Genomic DNA, 27,122 nt, shown 5'->3' with positions numbered 1-27,122 from the left:
GGATAAGAGTGCACTGTGTACAGGACTCCCAAGCAAGTGCAGGCAACCCTGCCTGTTTTGTTCAGGTAATTGCCCAAGTGAGGGCCACACCCTCTGTCTAAAGCACTGATTGGTCCAGGGAGGATCTTTAGGCTCTTGTATCGTAAACAAATTGCCTGACATCCTCGGGTGACATTAGAGTTGCACACTAGGAAACACATAGGCTAGGCCAAGCCGAAGGTGCTCCCTATTGCCTCGGCAACCTCAGTGCAGACACCCCCACACTGCTGCAGATGAGACAGGACAGGCGGGTGACACGGAGTTAATTGGGTCAGACACTGCACACCCTGAGAGTAACAAGATTCACAAGAGTAAAGTGACTTACAACTCAGATTGAGAACAATCCACAATACCCAGACAAGGCTTTCAGTCAGAAAACTAACCAGAAACCAGATGACCCAACTTCTAAGGTCTGTAAGGGCTTCTACATCTGAGGAAAAACAATCCATCCTGGATCCTGAAACTGGGATGCTACCTGTTTGGAACTTAGAAGTCATGAGGAAAACAGAACAGCCAAGAGTGAATTTGGCTCTAGCTATTTAGGGGATGGGCATTAAAAGAAGTTTATATTACGAGGCTCTGAATCCTTTTGAGTGGGTTGGGTTCTCACACATTTGCTTTCAACACGCAAAACTGCGCTTCCAGCTACAAGTTCACCCAGGTACCTCAGAAGAAGCAGAAAGTGCCCTAGGAGAAGCTGGGGGAGCATATCCTTCTTCAGGGCAAGAGAGGTCACCAGTTTCCTAGTGACTGCTCTAACCACAAGGCCAGGATGAGAACAAAAACTGAGCGGGGGCGCAGCATGCATTCAGATTTATTGTATCATCAGAGCTGTTTCTGCTCTGTTAACATCTATTCTCAGAAGACAGATGGCCAGCTTAGATCATGACTGGGGGTGGAAATAAGCATTTCCCATTAGTTACCTCTAAATTCAACGGTCAGAATTAATCAAGAACAGCCAAATAAGAAAGTAGAACTCTTTCTGAATTTCTTAAAGGTCCTCACCTTCTGCCACTCACCAGACTGGAACACCTTCGGGACTTGTGAGTGTGCCTAAATTCATGCAAAGAAATTGTCCACAGGCACTGACTTTTTTTACCTCTACAAGATATCAAAGAAGCAATACTGTATTCAAGCAAATTAAATTATACTAGTTTTTTCAGACAACCAGAAATTTTCTGAATCAGAGTGTTTTGTGGAGAATCTTTCCACAGACTCTCCTCCTGCTGTTATCACAAAGCTTATCAATACTGGTAAGTCAGCATAACATTTCTGTCAAGCTGGTTCTCTGCCCCAGCAAAACCTCAGGTATCAGATCTGACCTTTGGATAGCCACAGTTTGAATATTAAGAGCTCAGCAGAAATGGCAGTCTCTCATAAAAATATAACCAGAAAAATTATTTAATCTCTCTATATCACTAGCACCCTTTTTCTATGAATTCTTATGCTAAAGGCTGGAAAGACACAGGTTAAAAGTAGTCATAAGTAGAACAGCAACCCTCTGGCTGACAAACCAATGAAGAAAACATATCTGTAAAGCAATTGTATAATCAATAAAGCATTATATAATCTTAAAAAAATAGGTGGGAGATACTGAAGTCCTTGAGTTAGTCTTCTTATCAAAAATATTCTACCTATTTCTTCTGGTCGGATTATTTGAGTTGAACAATGTCTGGAAAGAAGGAGTTTACTTCTAGTGACTGAAATTCTGGGTAAATTAATGTGAAGGATGAAGAATCCAGAAGTTTAAGTCAAAATTTAAAGTCCAACAGGAAGGAGTAAAAGTATCATCTGCATCAAAATAAAATAAATATTTATGTTCCAAAGACTAAGACAATAGAATAGTGATGACAAAAATAAAACCAGTGTTTGCAAAATATTTCAAGGTGATTTTCACTGAGTCCCTTCAGATGGTCCATTAAATCTTGAAAAGACAAATAAATTTAGTGCAGTAAACAATGGAAATACAAGATATTGAAACAACAAACACCTAGCTGGAATTACTGAAATCATGACAAAATGTCAGATTTATAGAAGGATAAAAAGCTGTGGAGTTTCTTGAGGCAACATAATGGACAACGACAACAAATGTTGTAGACACAAAGAAATAGGCAGTGATAGACAAAAGTAGACATCACTGAATTTTGATGAGTCTAAAATTCAGACAATTATAAGATTATTCCTTCCAATACTTGCCATTTATAAATTAAGTTATCAATAAATGACACAAAAAAAAAAAAAAAAAAAGAATACTTGCCAACAGTGGCAGCAAATTTTGATGGAGTAGCTCCATCCTTGTATTGCTTTTCATAGTTCAAGTCATAGAAACATGACAACAGTTGTGCTGCTTCAGACCATCTAACTCAGTACTTCTTCTGAGGTACGGACTATTAAGAAAAACAAAGAGTAAGATCATATTCAACATGCACTGTAACCCTACCTCAGTACTGCCCTACTGCCTTCAAAGGCTCTCACCACCAGGAATATCCTGAGACTGTTAATGTTTTGTCTCTTTATTCCCATTCAAAGCCTGGTCTCTGCAGGAACCCATGTGGACTTCCTATGGTGCAGTGTCCTCTGTCAAGGAGTTACACAGTGCTGCTATCTCTTTTCTGAAGATAAAGAAAAGGCATAGTTTTCCCTCTAATGTCCTGGATGGCCACAACTGAGATAGGAATGGGCAAAAAAGCATGAGAAAAGTTGTGTTGATTGCATAAAATACCCCTCATCAGAAGCTGGTCTGTCAGACTATGCTGCTAAATGTGGGATACAACATTTTATTTGCCCCTTGACCAGGGGAACTCAAAGTCCATCAGATGCAATGCATAGAGAAAAATCCTTAAAACCCAAACTTGTGGCCACAGAAGAGAGATATTATCTCAACGCATTCCTGGCACGGCACTGCAATCTACAGAAGGGTCTCCAAAGGATGACACTTGAGTGCTGGGAATGTGTAGCCACAAGAGCACAGACCATCAAACAGCTGCTCAGCCCTGCCAAGTCTGTGCTTTAGGAGCAGTGCATCTCACACCATCCTAAACATCCACCCTTGCCTTCCCTGACTCTCCAGTCCTGGAAAAAAATATTGTGTGCTTTTAAATGGCAGAGAGTTCAGAAAACAAATCTGCTGAAGAACTAACTGGCCAAGAGGAGAAACAAAAGTACAGTAATTTTTCATCTGTTTTGGTTCTTGGGCAAGTTTCTTGGACAGGCAGCTCTGCTGGCACAATAGAAGGGACAGTCTTGAGTGGAAGTGGCAGACAGAGGGAGAAAGACAGTCCAAACTAGGGAGGACAGGGAATAAGCACCTGTCAAACCATATCAGAAGAACAGCAAAAAAGCATCACAAATGTCCTGATATCTGGCTGCACTGGATGGCTGTCCCAGCATGATGTCTAGTAAGTCCTATTGCATGAGTGTTTGCTAACTGAGAACCAACAAAGAATGATGTTTTCTTCAAAGGAAAGTTGCCTGTTTTAATAATCCCCAGGGTTGCAAGTAACCTTAATAAGGAAAGAGAGCTATGCTGTTTTTCTGTTGGGGATGTAGTTAGTTGTGTTATGCAATAACAACAAACCAATTAATTATTATATCTGGATGGAAATAAACTCTGCTCTGTGTTTACAGAACAGTGTTTGGGTTCTGATACTTCACCCCTGGGACTTTCTTTCCCACTAATAGCAATAGACTTTGCAGAAAGCACCAAAACCTCTTTTTCACCCTCCAGACAGAAAGTTAACAGCATGCCCAAGTCTAAATATTTGCTGGGTAAGCAGATAAAAGCACCTCATGTAAATACATCATTTCATTCAAGGCCTATAGCTACAGGCAGTGGCAAAAGGCCATGAAAGGCTGGAGCAACACAGGCCAAACAAGCTATGCAAAATCCAGCAGCCTTCACATGGGGCTCTGTTTGCTGCTACAGAGGGGTAGAGTAAGCAAAATAATAAAGAAACTTCAGGGTCCAGACACCAGAATGCTATCCTGTCCTGATCCCTGAGTTTCAGTGAAGCTTCAAATGTGAGAGCCAGCCCAGAAGCTTGGGGCAGCTGTTGATGTATCAGTCTGATTTTCAGCAACTCCTTTCATCACAGCTGGAGACAGAATGCCTGCTGGCCTGACTCTGCAGAACATTTCTCATGCTTTTCTCCAGTGTTTGTTGTTCCTCTGTTTTTCCCATCAGCCCTTGGAAGTAAACTGCATCCTTTGGCTGTGAGACAGCTCTTGGCCCGCGGGATAGGTCAGCTGGAGCTATTGCAGCTGGCACATCTCCCTCCAGCCCTTACATTGCCCTAGCTGGAGGAACATGGGGACTCGCAGCATCTGTAACCAAACTTCATTACACAGCAAAAGCCTTGGTTTCCTCACTTAGGGATTTATGATCACCTGCAGGTGGATATGTCCTGCACTCCTTTATGAAATACAGGCACAGCTCTTCAATGTAGGTCAAAAATAACTCCTGCCACAGCTCACCTCAAAAGACTCACCTCTGTACTCACTGCTGAAAAATACTTTGCTGACACCAAACCGGGAGCTTTTAGTGGAAGAAAAAAATCTGCTCCACATCTAAGGCAAGGGAATTTCCTCTACACTAGGGCTTGTAAAAGGAACATGGTGATCCAGGAGGTGGCCTTGTTCAGGAAATCTAAAGATCATCAGGCTGATTGATCTTCAAAGAAAAAAGCTAAGAGCAATGAATATGTCCATATTCAGTACATTTGTGGTTAGAGAGGGGTAGGTACAAAGATAAAATGGCACTTTCCTGCTTCATGTGTCCCACAAGTAGCTCAAAATGCAACATACGATCATAATCAGTAGTTATGTATGGTGCTGCTGTCTTGATTCCTCCTCACCTCCTCCCTTCTTCACCAGACCAGGCCACAAAGACTTCATAATGCTGCCAGGTCCAGGTCAAAATTTTGCAAAGCCATTACAAGACTTTTTTTTTTTTTTTTTTTTTTTCCCCCAATTAGCATCTTACTCAGTTGAGATGGTATTTAGCTACCAAAGAAGTGACATGGCTATTTTTCAAAATGACATATTTTCTTTTGCAAAATGCATATTTTGATTTAACTCCTGTTATGATGTGGCCAAGAATTCTCATTTCGTTTCCTATGGAAGACCATCTCATACTATCCACCTACTCTAGAAATGGAAATAGCCACCACCCTGTATTATTCACATCCTTGTGGGAAATGTCTCAAGTGTTCAAGCCCAATTCCAGCTAGGAGCTGTTGTAATTTACAAGTGCAGACATATGAGTAAGGTGGTTGTTTTTTTGAGAGACACAGACGTGCTGCAGAGCATGAGGACAGCTAGAGGCCTGCTTTTTTGGTGGGTTTCAAGGGAGAGAAATAAAATGAAGAAGGGAAACAAATGCATGGCCTCATTCAGATTCCTGAAGCCTCACCAAACCCATTAAGCCCTTCTCTTCCACAACTCTTAGCCTACCCCAACATACCAGTGACTGCTCACAGCCTCCCATAGCTGGGACAGAAAATTTTGGTCTTTGCAGCCCTGCATTTCTGAGGGTCTACACAAGGAGCACATGTGGGGCTGTTCTGGGACCCTTCAGTCATCAGGGAACCTTAATGCATATACTACTACAAAGCTTTAAGAATTACCATCTGAGTGCTCACTACAAAATCAACTACTTCTAAGAACTACTGAATTGATGCCTTAAGTCTTAGCTTTCATGTTTTTCAGATTCTGTGCTTCCTAGGAATGTAGTTCTGAACCTCATATTAAGTGTTGATGAGTTCTCTTCACAGAGTAGGTAGACAAAACAAATCCCTTTTCTGATGAAGACCAAGGACAAGGAGTCCAACTTTCAGGACCAAAAGGATAAACAACGGTGGACTGAAGAAGGAAAACAAGGATGATATGAACCACAGTGCCCCAGCCTTCTTGTGCTAATTGCTTCAGTCACTTTCCGCAGTGTCATCTTCACCATTAGTTCTGGAACTCAGAATCATTTTGCCTGAGCCATAACCTAGGCAGGATTTTTGATTTGGCTGCACTTATTATTGATATCAATATTAACAATAACAACAACCATAATAATAATATTTTAATAGACAAAGGTCCTAGATAGTCTTTGAAACATCCCGATGACTTCTGTTTTGCAAATTCTCTTCAATTTACAAACCCCGTGGCTGTAGATTATTAACTAGGGGGTAAAAAAAGAAAAGCACTACATACCATTAGGAAAAAAAGAGTTTGCAAGGTCCCTTGGGATCTGAGCACACTATCCAAGGCAAGAATTGGGGACTGAGGATTGGTCATTTCAGGCAGCCAGTGCTTTCTGCTCCTGAAAAGGGGACTCCAGGGGCCTACTGTCCATTTGCTGTCTGGTTTCCTATAAACAATTCAGCATCCAAGACTCCAAGATTTCCTCACCATGTAACAATTGGATCCATTTGTTCCCAGCTTAGGGGACTAGATCATTAAATTAGGCACAAATTCCTCATCTATCACTACGTCAAGTAAATTCTAGGACTTTCTGTTGCCTGGGTAGCACATGGTCAGTAATGATCCTCCAACCATCATGCACAGCAGATCTGCTGGAATGCAGATGCCAGATGAAGTGGTCTCCAATCATAGTTTTCTTGGAATAATCAATGGTAAGAGTTGCTCAATTAGATCTAATTGACATATGCTGAAGGCTGATTAAGAAATACAGCTCTACAGAGCTCTACTACTCCCTATTTCCCAATCAGCTCTGAGGCTCTGGATTAACAGTTCCACAGACTCAGAGGCCAAAACTCTCATTTTCTAATAAATTCCCTGCTAGTTCTCACAAAATACAGGAAAAGCACTAAAAATAATAATTATAGTATAATTCAGATCAGCAGTTGTCAAAGTATCTTCTTTTTTTTTACTCCCTCTTGGCCTGCTTTTTTTTTTTAATGCTATGGCTTGGCATTATTAGCAGTAGAACTTCATCGTGATCTCACGTAAACAGTGTGGCTTTTATTGGAAGGGGAGAGCTTCAGTCTCAGGCATCACTGGGTGGAGGCATTGCACGGCACAAGCCTGGTGTGCCTCAAGGCGCCAGGGGTTTCAGGATCCACACAGCCAGCTTCTATGGCTCACGAACCCTCACCCTGGAAAACCCAATCTCTTCCTATCATCAGCTGTCAGCTCTCTTGGACATGATCCTTTCCTTAATAATAAGCCAATTCATCTTCTAATTTAGGTACCCAAGTAACTTTATGGCCCAAGCCCCCAAAAATGTCAAAGATGCCAAAGTTAGCAGCTTTTTAAAAGTGACAGCAGACGGTGCTGGCACATCTTTAGCTCATTTAAATGCATACGTGTACCAAGCCATTCAGATCTAGGATGAGGAGACATATTTTTATGAAAAACTTGGCTTTTCTTTTAAAAGTCAGCATGTGGTCTATTCTCTTCAGTCTCCAAGGAGAATTAAGTCCCGTTTACTTTAAAAATACAGCAATCAGAGCCAGATATCAAGCAGAACCAGATGTCACGACCCAGAAGAGAGCATACACAGATGGAAGGGGGACATATGGCACACAAGTTTTTTTCCAACTGTGAGTGTCCCTCTCCAGACAGCTCTTCAGCTTTTCCCCTGTTTGTTCCTGGAGGCAATATGTAGGGGAGTTAACTGCCAAGGGTTTTTTTCTGTTTTAAAGGGACAGATGAAAGTTATTTTTTGTAACTCCCAAACACTCTGCTTATTTGCCATTTCAGGAAAATTTATAAACTCCTTTATCTCTCAGTAGGGTCTTTAAACAGAATCACAGAAAATTCTGAGTTGGAAGAGACCCCACAAGCATTATCAAGTACAACTCTAAAGTGAATGGCCCATATGGGGATAAGACAGGCAACCTTGGCTTTATCAGTGCCATGCTCTGATCAACTGAGCTGATCTCAGGGTCCTAAAGATGCATTTGTCCTGCCATTTCTGCTATGCTCCACTTGAAATTATGTAGTTGTTTCTCACCTTATCTAGAAAGTACAGATCTAGTTGATACAATCTGAGTGTGCTTCCCTAGGACTGAGAGGTCAGAAAAGAGTAGATTGCTTGAATTTCTTTCCAAGTCCAATGCTTGTCCAAGTCCCCCAGTTCCATGGCACAGAAGAAATAGTTATGCATATTTGGAAAGAAAAGAAAACACTAGAAAACAAACAAACAAAGTGGATATTATAAACAATGTGTTCAAAGAGAGAAAAAAAGCCTTCTTAAGGACTTGTTCCCTTCACATCTTCCAGGGGACATTAGATAAACAGAGAAAGAAAGTGCAAAATACCAACTCTCAAGGGGAGAAGAAGCAGCACTGGGGTGTGTTACCACAGACAATGCAGGAAAAAGCAGCACTCCACTGATACATACAGCCAGTGAGATAAGGGAGAGAGAGAATATGGGTTTTAATAATTGCCCAGAGAAATAAAGCCCATCAGGGAAAGTACTTAATCAAAAAGAAAGAAAAAGCTGAAGAGACTAAAGAGACAGTGTTCAAAATTCCCCTCCTCTTACAGCCATGGCTATGTTCAAGAAAAAAACATCAAACGAGGGCAAGATCAAATGAGTGGGTGGCAGCAGCAATGATCCAGAAATATTTACACATCTAAGTCACCTGATCTGGAGCAGCAATTCAAAATCAACTTTTTGGAGGAAAAAAATTCATCTTAATGACTTGGTGACCTTTCTACCTTTCTTCAGAGTGAGACACTAACCCCTGATAAACACTGCCAAGCAGGGCTCTAACTCCAGCTGCAGTGCCACAATGTCCCAGGTTCTCTCTCAGAGGAGTCACACAAGCTGTACATTTTAACTGTGCTCCTTGATGCCCAGCAGACATCAGACTCACTTTTTTCAATGAATTTTAACACGGGAAACAATCTTAGAGTGGGCTGAGGAAGCAAATGTTTCTACTGCTACTATTTCTAACTCCCTTTTAGTGACTAAGGTTCAGCTGGTCTCAAACACATCGAATACCAGTTAATATTATCCTAAATTAAAAGAGAATAAACATGCACATCAAGTGGCATGCTTTGCCTTTAACTCTTGACAATGAGTATAAAGATGAGAGGAGGAAATGCTATTGCTCCTGTGTTCATGAGTTGTAGCATCTCTGACTAAACCTGACACTTGGAAATACCCTGAAGGAAAGCTGCTAGCCACTGATTTTATTTACATGTATTCCAAAGCTCTACAACATAATACTTCCTTGGCACTTCTAGGAAAAAGTCTCTCCTTAGCACAGATGTCATAAATATTAACTCTATTCTTCCTGTTTCATCTTCAAGCTAATTGCAGCTATGAAAGGAAGTAGTCACTGAGCTACCACAGTGTCTGAACAGAAGGCAGGATGGGCTTACGTCTCAAGCAGAAGCTCAAGGCACCAAGGGAAAATGTAAAATTGCTTTTGCACTATTCTACTTTCTAGGATGCAAAACAGAGGTAATTTTTTTTTAAAAAAAAGCACCACCACCACTCCGAAGTCAGTCAGGGCTGTCCTGTCTGGGGCTACTGCATTAACTCTACCAGGTCCTAACAACTCATTCTGAGATCAGAGTACATTCCTCCCAATCACATGAACCTTATCCATGAATTAATAGAGTGATAGATGGTGTGCTGGTTTTGCATGGGAGGTTGGGAGGGGACACAGCTAGGACCAACCATTCTAGATCAGATGACATTGTGTTCAGTATATAAAGTCGGGGAAAGAAGGAAGAATAAGGGGACATTTGGAGTGATGGTGTTTGTCCTTCCAAGTAACCATTGCACATGATGAGACCCTGCTCTCCTGGAAAGGGCTGAACACCTGCCTGCCCATGGGAAGCAATTAATTAATTCCTTGGTTTTCTTTGCTCATGTGTGTGGCTTTTGCTTTACCTATTAAACTGTCTTCATTTGAACCCACAATTTTTCTGTCTTTTACCCTTCTGAGTCTCTTCCCGATCCCACTGGTGGAGAAATGAGTAGCTGTGTGGGATTTGGCTGCTGACTGGGGTTAAAGCACAGCAGATGTGTACATTAGAACATGAAACGGGCCACATCTCAGCAGTATTTACCACAGACGTAAGAATGCAGGGTATGATCATTAAAAAATCATGAAAGTAGTCTCACAGAAAGCACCAGTGTCACAGTATGGATGGAAAGATATAATGAAATTAGCCAATTCAGACAAGTTAAACACAAGGCAGGGAAAGGACAGTGAAATCTGGAGTACCAAATAAATAGACAAGAGCAAGCCAACAGAATAAATATGTAGTTGTGGTTAAAAAGCTAAAAATGGTGCAGAGAATGTTTTCAATGGTATCTTCTGCCACATACCATTTAGACTTCACCCTCTGTCAGTATAAACAATAAACTGGAATATATCTACTACAAAGTGGTGGACAAATACTCTTCCACTGATTACACTGTGTTTGCCTTTTCCTTCTGAATCTGCCAAGTTTTCAGGGGCAAACCTCTTGCCAACTAATCATTTGTGGAGTTGTTGGGATTTGATTTTTTTCTTTAAATAAAGACCAACCAGCACATCTGTCTCTATGGGACTTCTTTTATTGTACCACAAAAAAAAACCAAAATAGTGTGTTTTCCTAAGTAACTTGCGAAAAAAGAGTTTCCAAGGAGAGAAAATACAGACAAAAGGTTCAAAATTAAGCCCCCTGATAAAAGGATAAACCATCTCATGTCGTGCTGCATTGAAGCAGCTAGCTAACAATCAACCATGATAACCAAAACCTATCTCTCACACTCCCTTTTACACAGGGACACAAAAAAATCATACTAAACATGGTTGTTTGAAAGAAAGTATCAGGTAAATCAATGCTGACTCACAATCAACCATCTTCAGTGAAGAGTCATTAGCAGTCTCATTTAGTGAACAAATGGCAAAATTCTTATCTTGAATACTGTGGCAAACCTCCGAAGAGAACTATGAAAAAAAGCAGCCAGAAATCACAACAGCACATTCACAGGAGAAAAAAAATACCAGCACAAATTGTAAATCAATTTACTTTTATGTAGTACTGCAAGTCCTAGTCATTAGTTTGTTTGGGTTTTTTTTATTTCAAAGTATATGAAATAAGGACACTGAAAAAATCTACCACAGTTTCAACATCTTTTCCTTATTATTTTTCTCTTTCTATATGGAAAATAAGAAGGTTCTGTTTTTAAACGCAAGTTTAAAAAAGGAAAGAAGGAAACTAATTTTAAATACTTTTTTGAGCAAGCTAAGTCTAAACACAATGTAAAAATTTGACAATTATGATTATCTGAATATCTAAGTCCCAACATTTATGTATTAAAGGTTCCAGCCTAAATATTATGCATTTCCAAAGAACATGGATTCAACATCTACTAGGACAATAGTACCTCATCTGATGGATCTATAATGTTCCCAGTTTTCTTGATGACACCTCAGAACATGTCTCTAGCTAGTGAAGGCTGTGGAAAATTACACAGTTATGAACCCCACAGCCAGGAGAATGAGACACTGCTCCTAAGGAGTACCTACTACACCTTTACAAAGAAAGAAGTACCATGAAATGCTATTGGAAATCTTCCCCTTTGATTATGTATTTCTACTCCTAGATTTTGCTTTCTCTCCCATCAATACAGCCCAGTGAAGAATATATTCGAAATATACATACCTCTGAGAACCAACTGAAAGGAATTCCATGGCAGATGTTATTCTGGGAATAAACATGATGTTAGAACCTACGTAACTTCAGAAAATAATTTTTAAAAAGCAAGCAAAACTGTTATTTGTATTCAGATTATGTTCTTCAAGCCTGGAGAGTGAAAACTCCTGCTGCTTCAGACCACCTTGAAAAGGAAGCAGCATGTCATTTTCTCACAGTGATGCAGACAGAAAGTGGATTGGGGTCCAGAAATACCAAGCTACTCTCAAGCAGTTTGACATAGCCTCTAACTTTTTCTTCCACAAGTAGGTGAGACACCGTTTCTTGCCATTAGAATTTGGTCATGTTTCAGAACCGGCCACTTTCCACTCTCCTGGATACCCAGCCCAAGCACAGTTCTTCATTAGATTCTCAGTGAATGTCTGTGCACAGCTGAGACACATCATGAGAACATCTGGTTTCCAGAGTAGTAGCACAACCCGGAAAGCGTCCTGTGCTCAAGAAATATGAACTATTTTAAGTTTTCTAAGCATTACAAGAGACTAAGTTTAAAACATATACCAGATATCACAGAATTGTTCAACAGTCTAAAAATCCACCTATTTCATTCCCTTCCATTTGCTGAACACATTAGTGTTGTGATGAGTTTTAAATATACCTGCTATGTCATGTATTTCCCCAACCCTTTCAAGAAGCCAGAGTAAGGTTTGTTGCTCAGGAGACAAAGCTTGCACAGAGCAGATTCTTGCAGCAATAAGGAAATCAGACAATCATGATGATTTGGAACAGAATGACTGGGAAAATCCTGATGATAGAAATAGAATTTTAATTTATCAATTGCAATTTTGATTTTTAGAAAATGGACTTCACAGCTGTTTCTTCATACAACATTTATGTGGACCATGGCTACTTAAAAGCCTATCACCATCACCATGTTAACTTATAATATTTGATGGAGACTAACACAACAAACTGCGCCACCATCCAAAACCCGCAACAGAAATAAAGTTGCACAGAGTTTTTTCTTTCAGGGTGTAATTTATGGACGGGTTGAGCAGTTTCTACTCCTCGAAGAAAACATCTACTTTGTAGTATAAAGACTATGCAAGAAACATCCCAGTTCAGAATTATCTTCTTAGTATTATTTAAATAAGTGATTCTTAACTTTCCTTTGCTGCAGAACTGTTCAAAGTTAGGGGCAACAAATGCACTTCAGAATAAGGTACCTTCTTCCTGGATGGCATTTGATAGCGCACATTTTTCCAGAATCTTGTGTTTGCTGAACAAGATTTCTCTGAGAAGTCCCCTTTCCATTGAATAACTCCGTGTTTTTGCTTAATGTATCTGATTGATTCTGGCATGCTTGTGTAGTCCTGTATTTCACCCACTTCTATAAGAATCACTTGAATCCCATCACGGATGAGAGCATTATACATAGCTAGTTGTTGCTCAGAGGTGTCTTCTAACAGGCAGCACCTAGATGTTTCTGATCCCAAAATAATCATCAGTCTTCTGCTTTGCTTAAGGGCTTCGTCAGCAACACTGACCACAGCTGTAGGTGATGAATAAACAATCAAAGTCAGCAAAGAAACTTTACAACCTGTGTAAAACAGCTCTTTGTTTTAAAATTGCCAACGTGAAGCTGTGGCTAGCTCGGAGCAATTGTTGCTTTAAGATCCTCACACTGCCAGTCATGATTCATGATCCAGTGCATGACATAACTTATTAAAAAACTGTTTTCTTCAGCCCTTGGGAGAAGATACCATTCAAAAAAAGCATCTCAACAGTATTATTAATGCTATTAAGTCCTCATTTGTTCATTGCTAAGAAAGTGCAAACCCTCATAACATCAGAACATAATTTTCAGTTTAAAAAAAAAAAAAAAAAGAAAAAAAATTGCATTGGGCAAATTATCCATTAAAATTAAATAAATACAGTTTTCTTTTCAAAAAATGTGGGTTTTAATTGCATAGATGAACTTATATGTGTCAAAATAATGTGTCAAAAGGCAACCTGTTAACTCTGCTAATTAAATCATACCTTCTCCTGGTAAATCATCCCTTCCTAATATGAAAAGGTTATATCCACACTGTTTTTCTAAAACTTCTGGGAGTATCTTACGAACAAAGGTTTCCAGACAACAGATCCTTCTGCCTTCACTGCTTTTTGTGTACAGAACATATGCATCGTAGATTTTCCCATCTAAAACAAACACAAACATTTCTATTAAAAAACTAAAACTCAGAAAAAACCCTTTAATGCAAAGTTTCATTTTTGGACGGTTTGGAAATAGTTGTGGGGCTGATTTCCCCCATCTCACAGAAGTGAAACGCTCTATGAATCAAAACAAGGATGATCAGCCACAGGATCTGACTTCCTTTCCCATCCTGGGGATGGAGGAGTCACCAAATGAGCTGGATGCAGGACCTGGGACCTGCAGGAAGGAGCTGCCCATCGCAGAGGTGCCAGGACATTGAGGAAGTGCCCTCTCATAGGACTTTCTTCACCACCTCTCCTGAAAGAAACTCCATAGCTGTCATCTCCACTTCTGACTAACCACAAGAGAAGGTGGGAAAATGGCAATTCTTTCTTGTAATAATCCTGGGAGGGCTTTTCACAAGTAGAAGAAAAGGCCAGAAGGCTTCTGAGGTTTTGAGAGTTAAGGCTGCATAGCAAGCAGGACTGAAAGAACTAAGCCAAAATCAGATCTAACTCAACAAGTTAAAAACTTTGATTTCCCCCCGCCCCGCTTTTAATTAGAACTCTATTACAGAATTATAGTAAAACTGAATTTTTTACCAGGAGTTGAAATTACTTCTATGTTTCCATGAAAACCTTTAGGACAGACATGAGTAAACATTAACTATCTTAATGTACATAATTCACTCACTTTCAAGCCATTGGGAACTTCAGACAGTCTAATTCTGAGAACTGACTTGAAATATATCTATGATGTTGTGTTTATTTCAAATTTTTCACAACTGTCCAATATATTTGCCTACAGCGCATTAAATTAAAACACATTAGAAGAACCCCAGAATAGAGAACTAGCAGCAAACTTTCTCTTTGATATGTCAACATCATAACTGACAGGATTTAGAAGGAAAGCAAGGGTAACAGATAAATTCCAAAATGGGGGAAAAAAAAAAAAAAATTAATCTCTGACAAGTGAGTCTGATTTTTAAAATAAATATTTAATGCATGGCTTTAAACATCCAGTTTACAGGATGTAGCTCTGCTGACACCTATTGTTCATCATCAGAGTGACCATAAATCTACATGTACAGAAACTACAGGAAAGCAAAAAACAACATGCTCATTTTGGAATAACCTATAGTTTTTTTGGCCTGTTTCACTAAGATTGCCTTCAATATTACACAGGTTTTATTACTTCAAGCATATTTATATATTTTACCCATATGACTGAAAAAATCCTGCACAAAATGTCTTTCTGCCTATCTGAAAATTCCGTATGGAAGTTCTACGTACATTATACTAAGTAATCCCATTATTTCTCAGAAGTAATAGCAAGTGAAAAAAATCGGTAGGCTAATTACACTTACATACCTGGTCATGCTCACATACCTTTCTTACTTGTAAGGGCACAGACAGAATTACGGTACCAAAGCACCAAATCAATCTTGAAAATCTTGTAGATTATTAAGGAAATAAATGTTAAAATTAACAAAGAGACAAGCCCTGTAGTCAGCCATCTTCGTATGTCAGGAACTGCACAAAAATATAAGAATTTATTTTTCAAATGTCGAATTTGTCCAAATCTGATCTTTTACATAAATTCAATACAAATTTGAATAGTACTTTTTTCATTCCTATTTACCTTGTTTCTTAAATAATGATAAATACAATGCTACAATGATTTCTTCCCTATGTACAGGTACATGCATTCTGCAGACTGTAATACATCTGTTTTCTTTCAACATGATACATGAGAATTTGGTATCAAAACACCTTCTGGGGAAGTATAGATAATCATAGGCCTCAAAAATAATAGCATTTCTTACCTCTGTGTTTTAATATAATATAGGATGCAACTTGCCCAAAGGCATTAGAAGCTTGACAGACAAAAGGCTGTTCGTAATCTTCACTGCTCACTTCTGAAATTATTAGCTTCACAGAATGCATAGGGCGCCCATCATAAGAAGTTTCTCCCCTGTCCAAAAGGTGACAAATAGAGCCATAAAACTACAGCCCTTTCAGGAATGGCTTCGTCTCTAACATCTGCAGCACAACAGTGGTTATTTCCTTCTGCAAATGTCAACCACATTTTACAACAGATGAACAATTACACAATATGAAAGAAACCCAAACGGTCTCATCTCTCCTCGTACTGACATCTAGTGTATGCATTGGAAAGCATCAAGACATCAAGAGATCATCTTATCCAAAGGAATGTAAGGTTTCTATAGCTGGAAGTTCAAAATAACTTATGAACCTAAATAAACTCTCACTATGGGCTTCCCAATCCCTGCGAGAGTAGACAGACATAGATATTTTACAATAGGATATGGCATTCAGGGAATGAATGAACCAACATCACTAATGCAAGTGACCAAAGATGACCATGTAAGTGCTAGGAAGTACAAAAACTAACACTGCTTTTCCAATAACAATTTAGTGACCGTATGTTGCTGCGTTAGGGCTGAATTGTTTATGGCACTGCAATTCTTTATGACAGCATGATATATTACTTTTGCATAGGGTTTTCTCGTGGTAAGCACACAAATAAGTTAGCATTTTATTTCTTCCTTTGTTTTATGATGAAAACTTATTTCTTGCAACTATATTCTTACTTTGCAGACACCATTCTCTTTTCTTCACTGTTTTTTTGGTCCTAGATAGTGTTCCAGAACTTACAAAAATCATCACAGTGCCACCATAAGGGCTGACAATAAAACCTGAAAGTTTTAGTTCAAAACCTGAAATGCCTAAGAAAATTTCAGATTGCCTCTTGCTCCAATTTGAGTTGGCTTTTCCAGTCAGGTATAATTTCTCTTCTTCTAATTCCATTTAACCTGCTTTTCACCATCACCTTATCTCCCATTTGCTCTTCGCATGCTTTACTCAGTCCAAGTCCTCCCAAAATGGAGGTCATCACTGGAAATATGTCTCCCTTTTCTCTTCTAACCCCCAAGCTTCAGTGAAAATGCCCTGAATAAAGTCTTCCATTAGCTCCTCGGTTGATCAGTTAAATTTCTCTAACTTAACACTCTTAAACCTAGAGATCTCAATTTTTCCAGTATAGCACAGATTTGCCCTCTCACAACCTTTCAGAGGCAGATGTAGAACAGAGAAGAAAAAGACAGACTGAAGATCATGCACCTGAACATGCCTGATCCGACCAAAAGAGGTCTCTGCCAGGCCAGAGCTTGCTCAAAAGAAACTGTATTGCAATTATGGGACTGTAACAAAACACCTTTTCCCAACACTGGGAATTCAGACTGATCTTTAAAATGAGCAAGAAACACACAATCACATGTGAAGTCCATTTGCCTACTACATTAAAGTTTCCATTTCAAAGCAGGAAGTGAGTTGGAGAAGGCAAGCATTAGAGTTTTTAAGAATACTATTTAAAGCAAGGTGAAAATGTAGCTAAATATTTTCACGTCAAAGGGGAAAAGCTCCACTTTGGTTGCCAACACAGCATTTTCTATTCTGAAAATATACTTACTCATAGGGACTTGTAAAAATTCTGCTCATATAAAATATATCAATATCCACACCGTTGCCTGTCCAGTACACCTCATACCCATCAGCACCTGTTGTATTGCAATCCACAGTAACCTCTGAGCCTATAAAATTGTGTTACAAAAAGTTAATTTCATAACCTAATTAAAGTCTACACCATCCTGTTCACAGATTCACACACGCACGCCAGCTAAGGATGATACTACACACTTTCAGAAAAGTTACTCTGACAGAGGGTCTATATTGTCAGTGATCTGCAGGTCCAGAAAGAGAATGGGAGGACAAAAGAAGCTGAATCCAGGAAGATGCCCCCCATGGGGTATCACTTTGCCTGCAGGTTTGATATGAACCTGTTCCTAGAATCAGTTCCAGAGTGATGGAAAGCAAAAGGTGTGACAGATAATCACTTGAGTTCCTACAATTTTCCTTGCATCTGAGAGAGTTCTTTAGGATTTTGTAAACAAGCCTCTTTTCTTTCCTTCTCACCCCTCATTGCTCCTTTAAGAGATCAACAGAGAGAAACTGATATGGTCAATGAACGAGTTCTTTTTGAAAAATAAAAACAAGAACAGAATAGGACACTCCCTGAGAATACATTTTAACTAGGATAGAAGTTCATATCTTCTCTAGAGAAAGCTACTTACCAAGTTCCACTTCAATGGAGTTGTTTCTTGGATAAGTTATTTCTGGAGGCTTCTTTGGTGGGGTCACTAAGCAAAAGAAAGTGCTTTTCAGAAAACCAGGGGCAATTCCAGTCTGCTTTATGCTCTATAATGCAAGTACAACCTAAAAACACCCCTCCTGCTAAAGACAAGGTTGTTATCCACTTTATAACAAAATATCACTCAATATTGAAAACACCATATCTCAGGTAGTAATTACTGCATGTTTAGGTGAAAAACAGCAGTCCTAAGCATGTCCATCCACAAATTAGGTCTTCCCACTCTAGTCTTTAGAAATTTGCAACAAAAATTTGGAGTTGGTATGAACACAAACAGAGTGAAATTATTTACTTACCTTCTACAATCAGACTGACATCTCGTGAAATGTTATATTGTTTCCCATTGTAGGTATATATTGTTTCACACGTATAGTTTCCTCGATCATCTACAGTCACATTGAAAATTATAAGGTCACTGTTTGAAAGGGCAAACCTTTTTCCTTCCAGCAGCTGGCAGTCCTAAAAGTGTGTAAAGAATTCCATTAATTCATGTCTCTATATTTCCATGGTTTGTCTCTCTTACATACAATCTGAAGTTTCAATGGACCACAGGGTAAGGATGGACACCCTGCAGAGGCTGAGGAAGAGTGGGAGCAGCAGTGAGATATAAAGAAATGCATGCTTCACTTCAGCTGAGATTTTAATTTAAAGATACCCCAGTTAATTCCCTTTGGAAAATAACTTCCAGTATTAAAGGAATAAGAAAGTAAAATGTGGGTTGTCAGTATTTTCAAAAGTATTCATCAATGAAGCATCACCCAGTAATGAGACTTTATTTTTTAAGGAGCCTCAATAGTACTGGTACCATACGGACTGCATGAGCCTGAGGCAGCAATCTGGCAGAAAGCACTACATTCTTGTAACAGAAAAGCCTTTAAGGGACCGTGAACAACATGAAATAGAATAATGGAATAGAACAGTACTGACACGCCTAATGGATAGGCCATAGTAAATCTGTTTCCACACAAAGCCATGTTTCCCTGGCAGGTGAACAGATGCCACCTGGTGGGTACGAGGGTCAGCATCACTCCCACACCTCAGCTGAAATTGTGCCCCGATAATCAAGAACACCTTTAAGACAGAAATCCTCTTCAAATTTGTTTTAGAAGCAGTCTTCTCCAGTTTACAGTTCTTAGTTTCTCCAGTCTTTAGCTCTTCTGCTCCAATTCTCAAAAATCATTTATAATGGACAGCTATAAAACAGAACAAAACATTATGCTCTCACCTTATACCAACGAACAGGCTGAATACTCTCCTCTTTCCTGAAATAATCCAAGTGGGGACACACGATCTTTGCAGAAGATGATGTGAATATCACCTCTTCTACAGCAAATTTTTCATTTAAGCATAAACCATCAATCCTCTCAAAAACTGTTACTTTTGTACACATTTTTTTGCAGCTTGTCAAATTCCTGCAATTAACAGAACACAAATAAATTAACCTATTTAGCATATTTTGCAGGTCAGAAATGTATGGCATTCTTTTTGGAGAAGAAAGAGAAGAAAAAAAATGTTCACAGTTTCTTCAATAGATTTACTTTTGCCTACAAGGAAAAAAACCCCAAAACTAGACTTAATTTCCCCAAACCAAAGTTAGATTTTGTAGCTACACTCCCTCTTCCTCATTAGTTTTTCTCTTACCCTTAAAATTTTACTTGCTTTCTAAAGGGTACTCACTTTGCAACTCATTTCTGTAAAAATATAAATTTTCTTTAACTTTCACCTTATGACACATTCATAATCTCCAGAATCTTCTAATATTGCAGGAAGAAACCAAATTAAATTCTTCTGCTGATGAACTCTAGACAGTTTGTCTCTTGGCACAGCTGTCTGGTTGCCAACTTTATACCATGTTAAGTTGTAGTCTCCAATTTTCAAGCTCTTTTCCAGTGAACATTTAATAGCGAGAGGCTGCCCATCAGGCACAAGACTTTGCCTCAACATCACATCATAGGCTTCACATTTCTCTAAAGGAAAGAGATAAACATTACAGAAAAACTCAAACACTCTACAAGAATATACTGAACTCATCTCCTGATTATATTTACAAAGTTGATTGGAGTTTTCACCTCCATTCTCAACTACTAAAAATATAATTTTAATCCCTTATCTTTACAGTTGAGAGTACCACTTAGTAGTTTACAGATAGAGTTATGCCACTAAAATGAAATGCAATTTTGAATGCAATCTTCACACTCAGTAGACTGTCTTTGTTTGCAGTGACTTGTCATTTGAATGCTTTATTTCAGATGCAAATTACTGAAGTACTTGTGTTTCTCCAGTCTGTTTCAAGGGCATGTACATAGACATACTCATGCTCACAATTTTCACATTTAATGTCTTTATTTTTAACTTTTTAACTTCTCTTAACTGTAGTCAAAGTAAACCTTCAAGACAGACTATGCTTTTGATACCTAAATGTCGTAAGAGGACACTGAAGTTAAAGATTGTGTTGTACAAATACTAAGTTTGCTACTTCAACTCACCCTTCATTTTATGAACATTTAGAGAGGAACCACTGCAATCACCAATGAGCTCATTTTCTTTACTTCTGACACAGACTCATGCAGGAAAAGAGAAACACCAAGCGTTTGGGTTGGGTTGGGGTTTTTTTGTTTGTTTGTTTGGTGGTGTTTTTGTGTGATTGTTTGTTTGTTTGTTTTCTCTTTTTTTGCTTTTTTCTTTTTTCCATATGACAAAAAAGGCAACATGGTCACATTCCCAAGTCAGTAATATATTTATTGAAACTTCCTTGCTTTGTTATTATATAATCATTGTCACAGAGAATCATGCAAGTGTCTGTTTAGCCCTAAATCCTGTCTCTGATAACTATCAGTGCCAAATGTGCAGAAGAGAGGAGGACACAACAAATAAAATACTACTCTGATTTCAGTCCCTTTCTTTCCTCTTACATTCTGAATGAAAAAACATTCACTAGCTTTTATAAATTCTCTGAGTATCATGCATTTCTTGTTATGAGAAATTATAAACCTCCTCTCATCTGCCTATTCTATGGTATTTACATTTTTATGGACCTTCATCTCATCTTGCTTCTGTTGCTTTACCTCAGAGTTCTCCTTCATTTAGAGACTTCTCATGTGGAAGCCATCCCATATCGGACAACACTGTCACTCAACTCTCCACCTCTTCTGATACCATATTTCTGAGATGGAATGACCAGAACCGCAGAGTTCAACTGGCACACACTCACTGCGGGGTTAAAGAGTAGCAAAATGGGGCTTTCTGTTTTCTGCTCTGCCGCTTTCCAAAAATTCTGGTTTTCTGCTCACCACTAATGACAGAGTTAATGATTCCAGAGAGCATCCAGAGATATCAAAGCAGCATTTTCTCAAGTGGCTATTAATTAATGCACACATCACACATACTCAAGTGGCTAATTATTAGTTAACTTAATGCTCACCTACAGCATATTTGCTTCTGCTATATCTGCATGACCCTTTCATGCTCCTTCACATCCACCTGATTTTACTGACATTCTGTCACTAAACTACTTGATATCCAGACACCCTCTGCATAGCAAGCATCAGTTTTAAATTATTCGCCAAAGAATAATTTTGTGTCATCCACAGTTCTCATCGCCTCACCACAGATCTTTTCCAAATTACTTATCCAAACATTGAATTACTCAGGTATATGTGTGCCCCATAATAACTATGATGATTATGAAGTACTGTGGCCACAGGAACTGATAACCTTTTTTTGCCACTTAATGCTAATATTCTGAAACAGTGTAAGAGACACCAGCACATGCTAAAGACCACTCAGCTGAAAGGAGATCTGCAGAGAACACTGGGGTCCTGGTAGACCACAAACTGATCATGAGCCACCAATGCTGCCTCACGGCAGAAGAAGGCTAACAGCATTCTGGGATGCATTAGGACATGCCAGATTTGAATTTACTGGAGAGAGTCCAGCACATAGCCACAAACATGATTAAGGGAGTGGAGCACCTCTCACTTGAGTAGAGGATGAAAGAGCAGGAGCTGCTCAGCCTAGAGAAGAGAAGATCTGAAGAGTGTGTGGGTGGATCTTATCAATGTGTGTAAATACCTAATGGGAGGGAAAGAAGAAGAAAGAGACAGACTTCTGCCAGCATTGCCCCCTGACAGGACAAGAGGCAATGAGCATAAATTGAAACATAAAACATTCCATCTGAACACAAAAAAAAAAAGACTTTTTTGTATTGTAAGGGTGATCAAACAGTGGAACAAGACGCCCAAAGATGTTGTGGAGTTTTCATTTGCAGAGGTTTTCAAAATTGTGACTCTGTAAGGTTAGATGTCAAGAGCTCCTTTCCAGCCTAAATGATTCTGTTATAAGTTAGAACATAAAATACCACATGTTATGTTTTATGGTTCTTTCTCTTGTGACTATTTAAAATAACTCATTGGCAAGCATGTAAATTCCACTATTCATGTCATTTTTCATGGAAAGTTAGTATTACTTGTGTGAAAGAAAAGTTCCATTAAAAGTTCAGAATAAAACCTTCCATAGCCACCAACAGACTTACTTGCAATAATTAAAGACAGAAATGCTGTTGCAATGTTACATGAAAACAGTGTTTTTGCTGTCATGTTTCCCTGCTGAAATGGAAAGAAAAGTTTCAATTAGTGCTTTCCAATATAAACTTCCATAATTTAAAGTAAACATTTGCATTACACAATTAATACAAGAATTACACAGTTTAAGGAGGACACATGAAGTACAGGGGATTGTCTTTGACTTGTTTTGAGCCTGTTACCTACTCCTTATTATTATACTAGAAGAAAGAAACAAAATGAGTGAACATCTCCTACTTCAGCTTGTCAAGGACTTGATTTTTTTACATGTCTAGCACACTCCTTCCCACTTCTTGCTTTCTTAAGCTAAAGTCACAGATTCTCTCACTCTCCCTTAGATGGAATCTGATTTCATCATTCTGACTTTTTTTGCCACCCACTTCTGTACTGCATCCAGTTATGCTATAACCTGTCTGAGATGGGGAAGACAGGACAGAACTTGCATATTGTCTTCAAAACATAAGTGCACTATGGATTTATAACCGAAGACAATTTTTTTTCTGTATTTTTTCCCTAATTATTTCTAACTATATCTTTGCTCTTAGAGTACTACTGATACTCATCTGCTACTTCCATGTTCCTATGTGGTAAAATTTCAAGATTTCATCACTGGGTGCTAAGAATCAGGCAAACTCAGTCAGCTGTTGAGCACATGGTGTTAGGATTTTGGCCATATGTTTTCATTTTAGATTTTCTTTATATTTCTCTACAACAATTTTTTTCTGCTATTATTACCCAGGCATTTATTATTGTGACATCTTTGCGCTATTCTTTGCAATTTACATCTCCATGTTCTAGCCTGAATAGCTTTGTACAGTTCGCAAATTCTGCCACTGAAGCAGATTTCCTCTGTCTAGATCATCAAAATACATGCTGAGCAGAAAAGTTGTTTGGTGCTCCAGTAGTGATGTTTCTACACCGAAAATCTATGCAATTGTCTTTTACATGCTTATTTATATATTTGAGAATGTTTTTGAGGACTCTTTAGTGGTCCTCTGATCCCTAATATGTTTGGAGAAGGATCTCTTAGCCGAGTGCCTCTGGCAAGCTATTCCTTAATTTGATCCACTTTACTGTTTGGGTTGGGTTTTTTTTTCCTATTCAGCCTACCACATTGTTTTACAGCACAGTGAGAGTACAAATGCAACTAATCCAGCTGAAGTGTGAGCAGGAGAACCCCATCCTGTTGTGACAAACATCAAGCTGATGACCATTTTCTACAAGAGTCGAAGATGACATTTCCGGCTGCTGTGCCTTATTTCACCAGACTGACTCAGAAGTGTGCCATGTATTGAGTCATCCACACTGCTTCTTGCAGTGCCTGCTTCCCTTCTTCCCTTTCTCTTTCCTCCTCCCTCCTTGCAAATTTCCACTCAAATTACCAGGCAGGTCTTTTCTTGCCTAGCCCTAAGATGGGATGAGTCCCTGAAAGAATCCTGATAATAGAAATACAGAAAACATTAAAATCTCGGGAGGGAGGTTATATGTGCTTGTAGAAAAGCTACAACTTTTTCCATTATTCATGATGCACAATAACTCTTCAAAATCTATAATTTTTAATTTTAAAAAAGAGAAAAATATTGTAACAGATATAATTTAAGGATAAAATAGGATTGAATAGACTCCACTTATGAGCAGGTATTTTCTTTATGACTTCTCTGAATCACTGCTTTTTCACAAACTCATTTCTCTTACAACATTACCTTGCTCTAGTGTTCTCTCTCACAAGAGCCCTCTCAAGAAATTTTTTGCCCTGCCAGTAGATTCAGCAGATGCAGAAGTAGTATTTTACCACATCCTGAAAGAAAGTCTTCCAGGATCCTGCTTTTCTGTAATTTCAATATTCTTTCTATCTATTGAAATTTATAATTTGCCCTTTTGTCAACACAGAAGACTTGCAAACATATATACAGCCTTGTGTAAAACCATGCAGACTACTTTGAGGAGACCCCCTCATCTCTCAATTTCCACAATGAAAAATTTCTATTTCTACAGAAGGTAGATACAATAGCAAAATTAGGCTCTTCTCTGTGTGTGCATTCACATAAATAAGGATTAAAATAACATACATACAACTGCAGAACTAGTTGCAAATGGTTTTCCTACCACATTTTGCCATGATACACAGCTAAATTTGTCCCTTTTCCCAGCCATTCTGTCCGCATCTTGAGCACTCAATTGACCTGCGGAGCTTTATCATTCACAACAGACTTCAGCTTTAGTTATCTTTGCCCAGATTTTCCAAAGGGGAAAAAAATTTCAGGTATGCGAAGCCATGTCCATAAAGTTTCACCCTGAAAGGAAATATTTTTATCAATTTCAGTTTACAAAAAATTATTAAAACCAACCTCCCCCCCCCAAAAAAAAAAACCCCACATCAACTGTCTGAAAGAGGTCTTCAATTATACATGCACCTGAATTACAATTACAGCATTGATAACACCATGGAGGTATAATTTTCATTAAAATTTCTCATTAAATTGGCATAATCACCTTTTCATCTGCTTTTTAGTTCTTTCAAAGTTGATCTACTCAAATAAAAAGGAAGTCTCCTCAAAACTTCAAAGGATGACAGGTTTCACCGATTTTGGCAAACTCGTGGCAGGTTTATTTGAATCTCTTATTCAAAGGCACACACCAACTCAAACACGCAACAGTCCTCAGAACAGAGAGAACCAACAGAAAGTCAGAGTATCACACAATTTCTGGTATATAAGCCTAGCAACATCATAAAAAAATGCACGTATCATAAAAAAAATGCACGTATGTACGTATATATTACTTAAATGCTCCTATTAACTGCAAGGTACACCACGCCTCTTCTAGAGAGATTAATCAAGTGTTTCACTTTTGATCACGAAAAAAACGATGACAGCAAACACATGTATTCCTTCACTGGACATACCCAGTCGGCGTGGAAGAGCTGAGTTAGCCCTGTCAGGATGTAGTGACAGCACTGCGACTACGGCGATAGCCGTGTCTCGGTGAAACGCTGGCATCGCCCAGCGGGCACGGCAGGAAAACATTTTCCAATGCCCTTCGCTGAAATTGCGACGTATTCCTGGAAGCATTTCCTCGGAAGGGGCTGTGGCTCCCGGGCGGTGCAGGGCGACCCTCCCGTCAGGAAGCGAGTCACGGTCAGGGCTGACCCTTTACGAGCTCTCACCCCTGCTCCCGACCTGTCCGCAGCCCCAGTGTCCCCAGCAGACACTGCCTCGGTCCGAGCCCAAAAAGCGAGGCGTCGGAGCAAAGCGCGACCATGGGCGCAGCAGCTCTGGGGATCTCCTGCCCGGGTTATCCCGGCCCGCCTGCGGCCGGCCGCCCTGTCACAGGAGCCGCGCAGAGCAGCGCCGCCGGCCGCACCTGCCCGGCCCCGCTGCCGCCCCGGCTCCCCGGGCCGCCGGGACCCCGAGCCCCCGTCCCGCCGAGGGCTCTCTGGGGCCGGGCCAGGGCCCGGGGAATCCCCTACCTGCTCCTCGGGGGCGGGGGAGCCCCGCTGCCGCCTCCCAGACAGCCCCGGCAGCCGAGGGACCGCGGCGCCGCCGGCCCGGCACGGGCGGCTCCGCCCCGCGACGCCTCACCTTCCCCGCCCGCAAAGCTGCGAGTCCCCGGGACGGTGACGGGGTGACGGGGCCCCAGGGCAGGGCAGGGCAGGTAAGAGGTGCTGGTTAAACTCAAGCTCCGAAAACCAACCAACCCCTCGCTACTGCGGGCTGGGCTCAGCCTCCGCCCCAGGAAATCCTTCAAGTAAATATTGCGAGATCTGAGGTGGCTGACGTACATTTGTTTGTTTATTTGTTTGCTTGCTCGCTTGCTTGTTTTCAGAGTAGTGCGAACAGCTGCAAACCTCCCTAGTTGAAGAGACCGTGTTACTGGAAGAGAAGGAGCCCTTCAAGACTCCGTGCAGGCTTTTGGCAGGAGCATCTCGGGGACATCAGCTGATTAATTTGCTGATTCTGTGGGTTGTTTTGGCTGCTTGGTGTGACTTGCCCAGACTATCACTGAGATATCTGGAAACTTGAACATACAGTTTAGTCTCATTTAGTCCCTAGGTTTTTATCTACAAACTCAGCAGCTACTAAGTAGTCCTGATACTTTACAGAGATTACTGAACTTGTGGCTGTTTTGGGAACAGTATATTCTCTAGGTCCTGGTGATTCTTAGTTCTCAGTTTCACTGTCACACCACAGCTAGAGCAAAAGTTTTTCAAAGCAGAAGTTCTTCAATCTATTTTGTTAAACACCAAATCAAATGTGGGCAATTTTAATGCTGCGCTGCCACTTACTTGTTGACTAACTACTAAACTAGATATTAAGGCAGAGGAAAGCCCTTTCTTATGCTCCTTACAAAGCAGGCAGCAATGATAGGCTACAGAACTATCAAGGTAGATATTCTCATTATGGTTAAAAACTCATCGTAACATTTGCTAAGAAAATTACACGTATTCTGCAAAAACT

The 27,122-nt window shown here is 39.7% G+C and overlaps 2 protein-coding genes across 2 annotated transcripts in view; both read right to left on the bottom strand.

Moving 5' to 3' along the window:
• IL1RL1 (interleukin 1 receptor like 1) overlaps positions 1–8,100 on the bottom strand; it is a 43,256-nt gene extending 35,156 nt beyond the window's left edge. Inside the window, exon 1 of the mRNA XM_040057052.2 lies at positions 8,006–8,100. The gene's annotated coding sequence lies outside the window, so the exon portion shown is untranslated. The remainder of the gene's footprint in view (positions 1–8,005) is intronic.
• A 3,264-nt stretch (positions 8,101–11,364) lies between these two features.
• On the bottom strand, positions 11,365–26,153 carry LOC120749668 (interleukin-1 receptor-like 2). Its single transcript, XM_040057330.2, has 13 exons — positions 26,135–26,153; positions 25,159–25,324; positions 24,772–24,959; positions 22,617–22,689; positions 19,809–20,052; positions 19,311–19,497; positions 18,382–18,544; positions 18,009–18,074; positions 17,348–17,468; positions 15,681–15,829; positions 15,244–15,387; positions 13,699–13,860; positions 11,365–13,210 (listed from the first exon to the last, which is right to left on the bottom strand). Exons 3-13 carry the CDS (start codon positions 24,817–24,819, stop codon positions 12,819–12,821), a joined length of 1,749 nt encoding a protein of 582 aa, XP_039913264.1. The 5' UTR covers positions 24,820–24,959; positions 25,159–25,324; positions 26,135–26,153; the 3' UTR covers positions 11,365–12,818.
• Positions 26,154–27,122: the final 969 nt, after the last annotated feature.

The sequence above is a fragment of the Hirundo rustica genome, chromosome 2 (genome assembly GCF_015227805.2).
Source record: "Hirundo rustica isolate bHirRus1 chromosome 2, bHirRus1.pri.v3, whole genome shotgun sequence".
NCBI classification, from domain to species: Eukaryota; Metazoa; Chordata; class Aves; order Passeriformes; family Hirundinidae; genus Hirundo; species Hirundo rustica.
This window is presented reverse-complemented; position numbering and strand designations above follow the sequence as displayed.

What these genes read in the sequence shown, in the direction of transcription:
- LOC120749668 (XM_040057330.2), bottom strand. Translation starts at nt 24,819, where the DNA reads ATGGCTGGGAAAAGGGACAAATTTAGCTGTGTATCATGGCAAAATGTG. An exon ending in GTGTATCATGGCAAAATGTG is followed by an intron (nt 22,690 to 24,771) that starts GTAGGAAAACCA and finishes TTTCCATTTCAG; the next exon opens with CAGGGAAACATGACAGCAAA. An exon ending in AGCCTGTTCGTTGGTATAAG is followed by an intron (nt 18,545 to 19,310) that starts GTGAGAGCATAA and finishes ACACACTTTTAG; the next exon opens with GACTGCCAGCTGCTGGAAGG.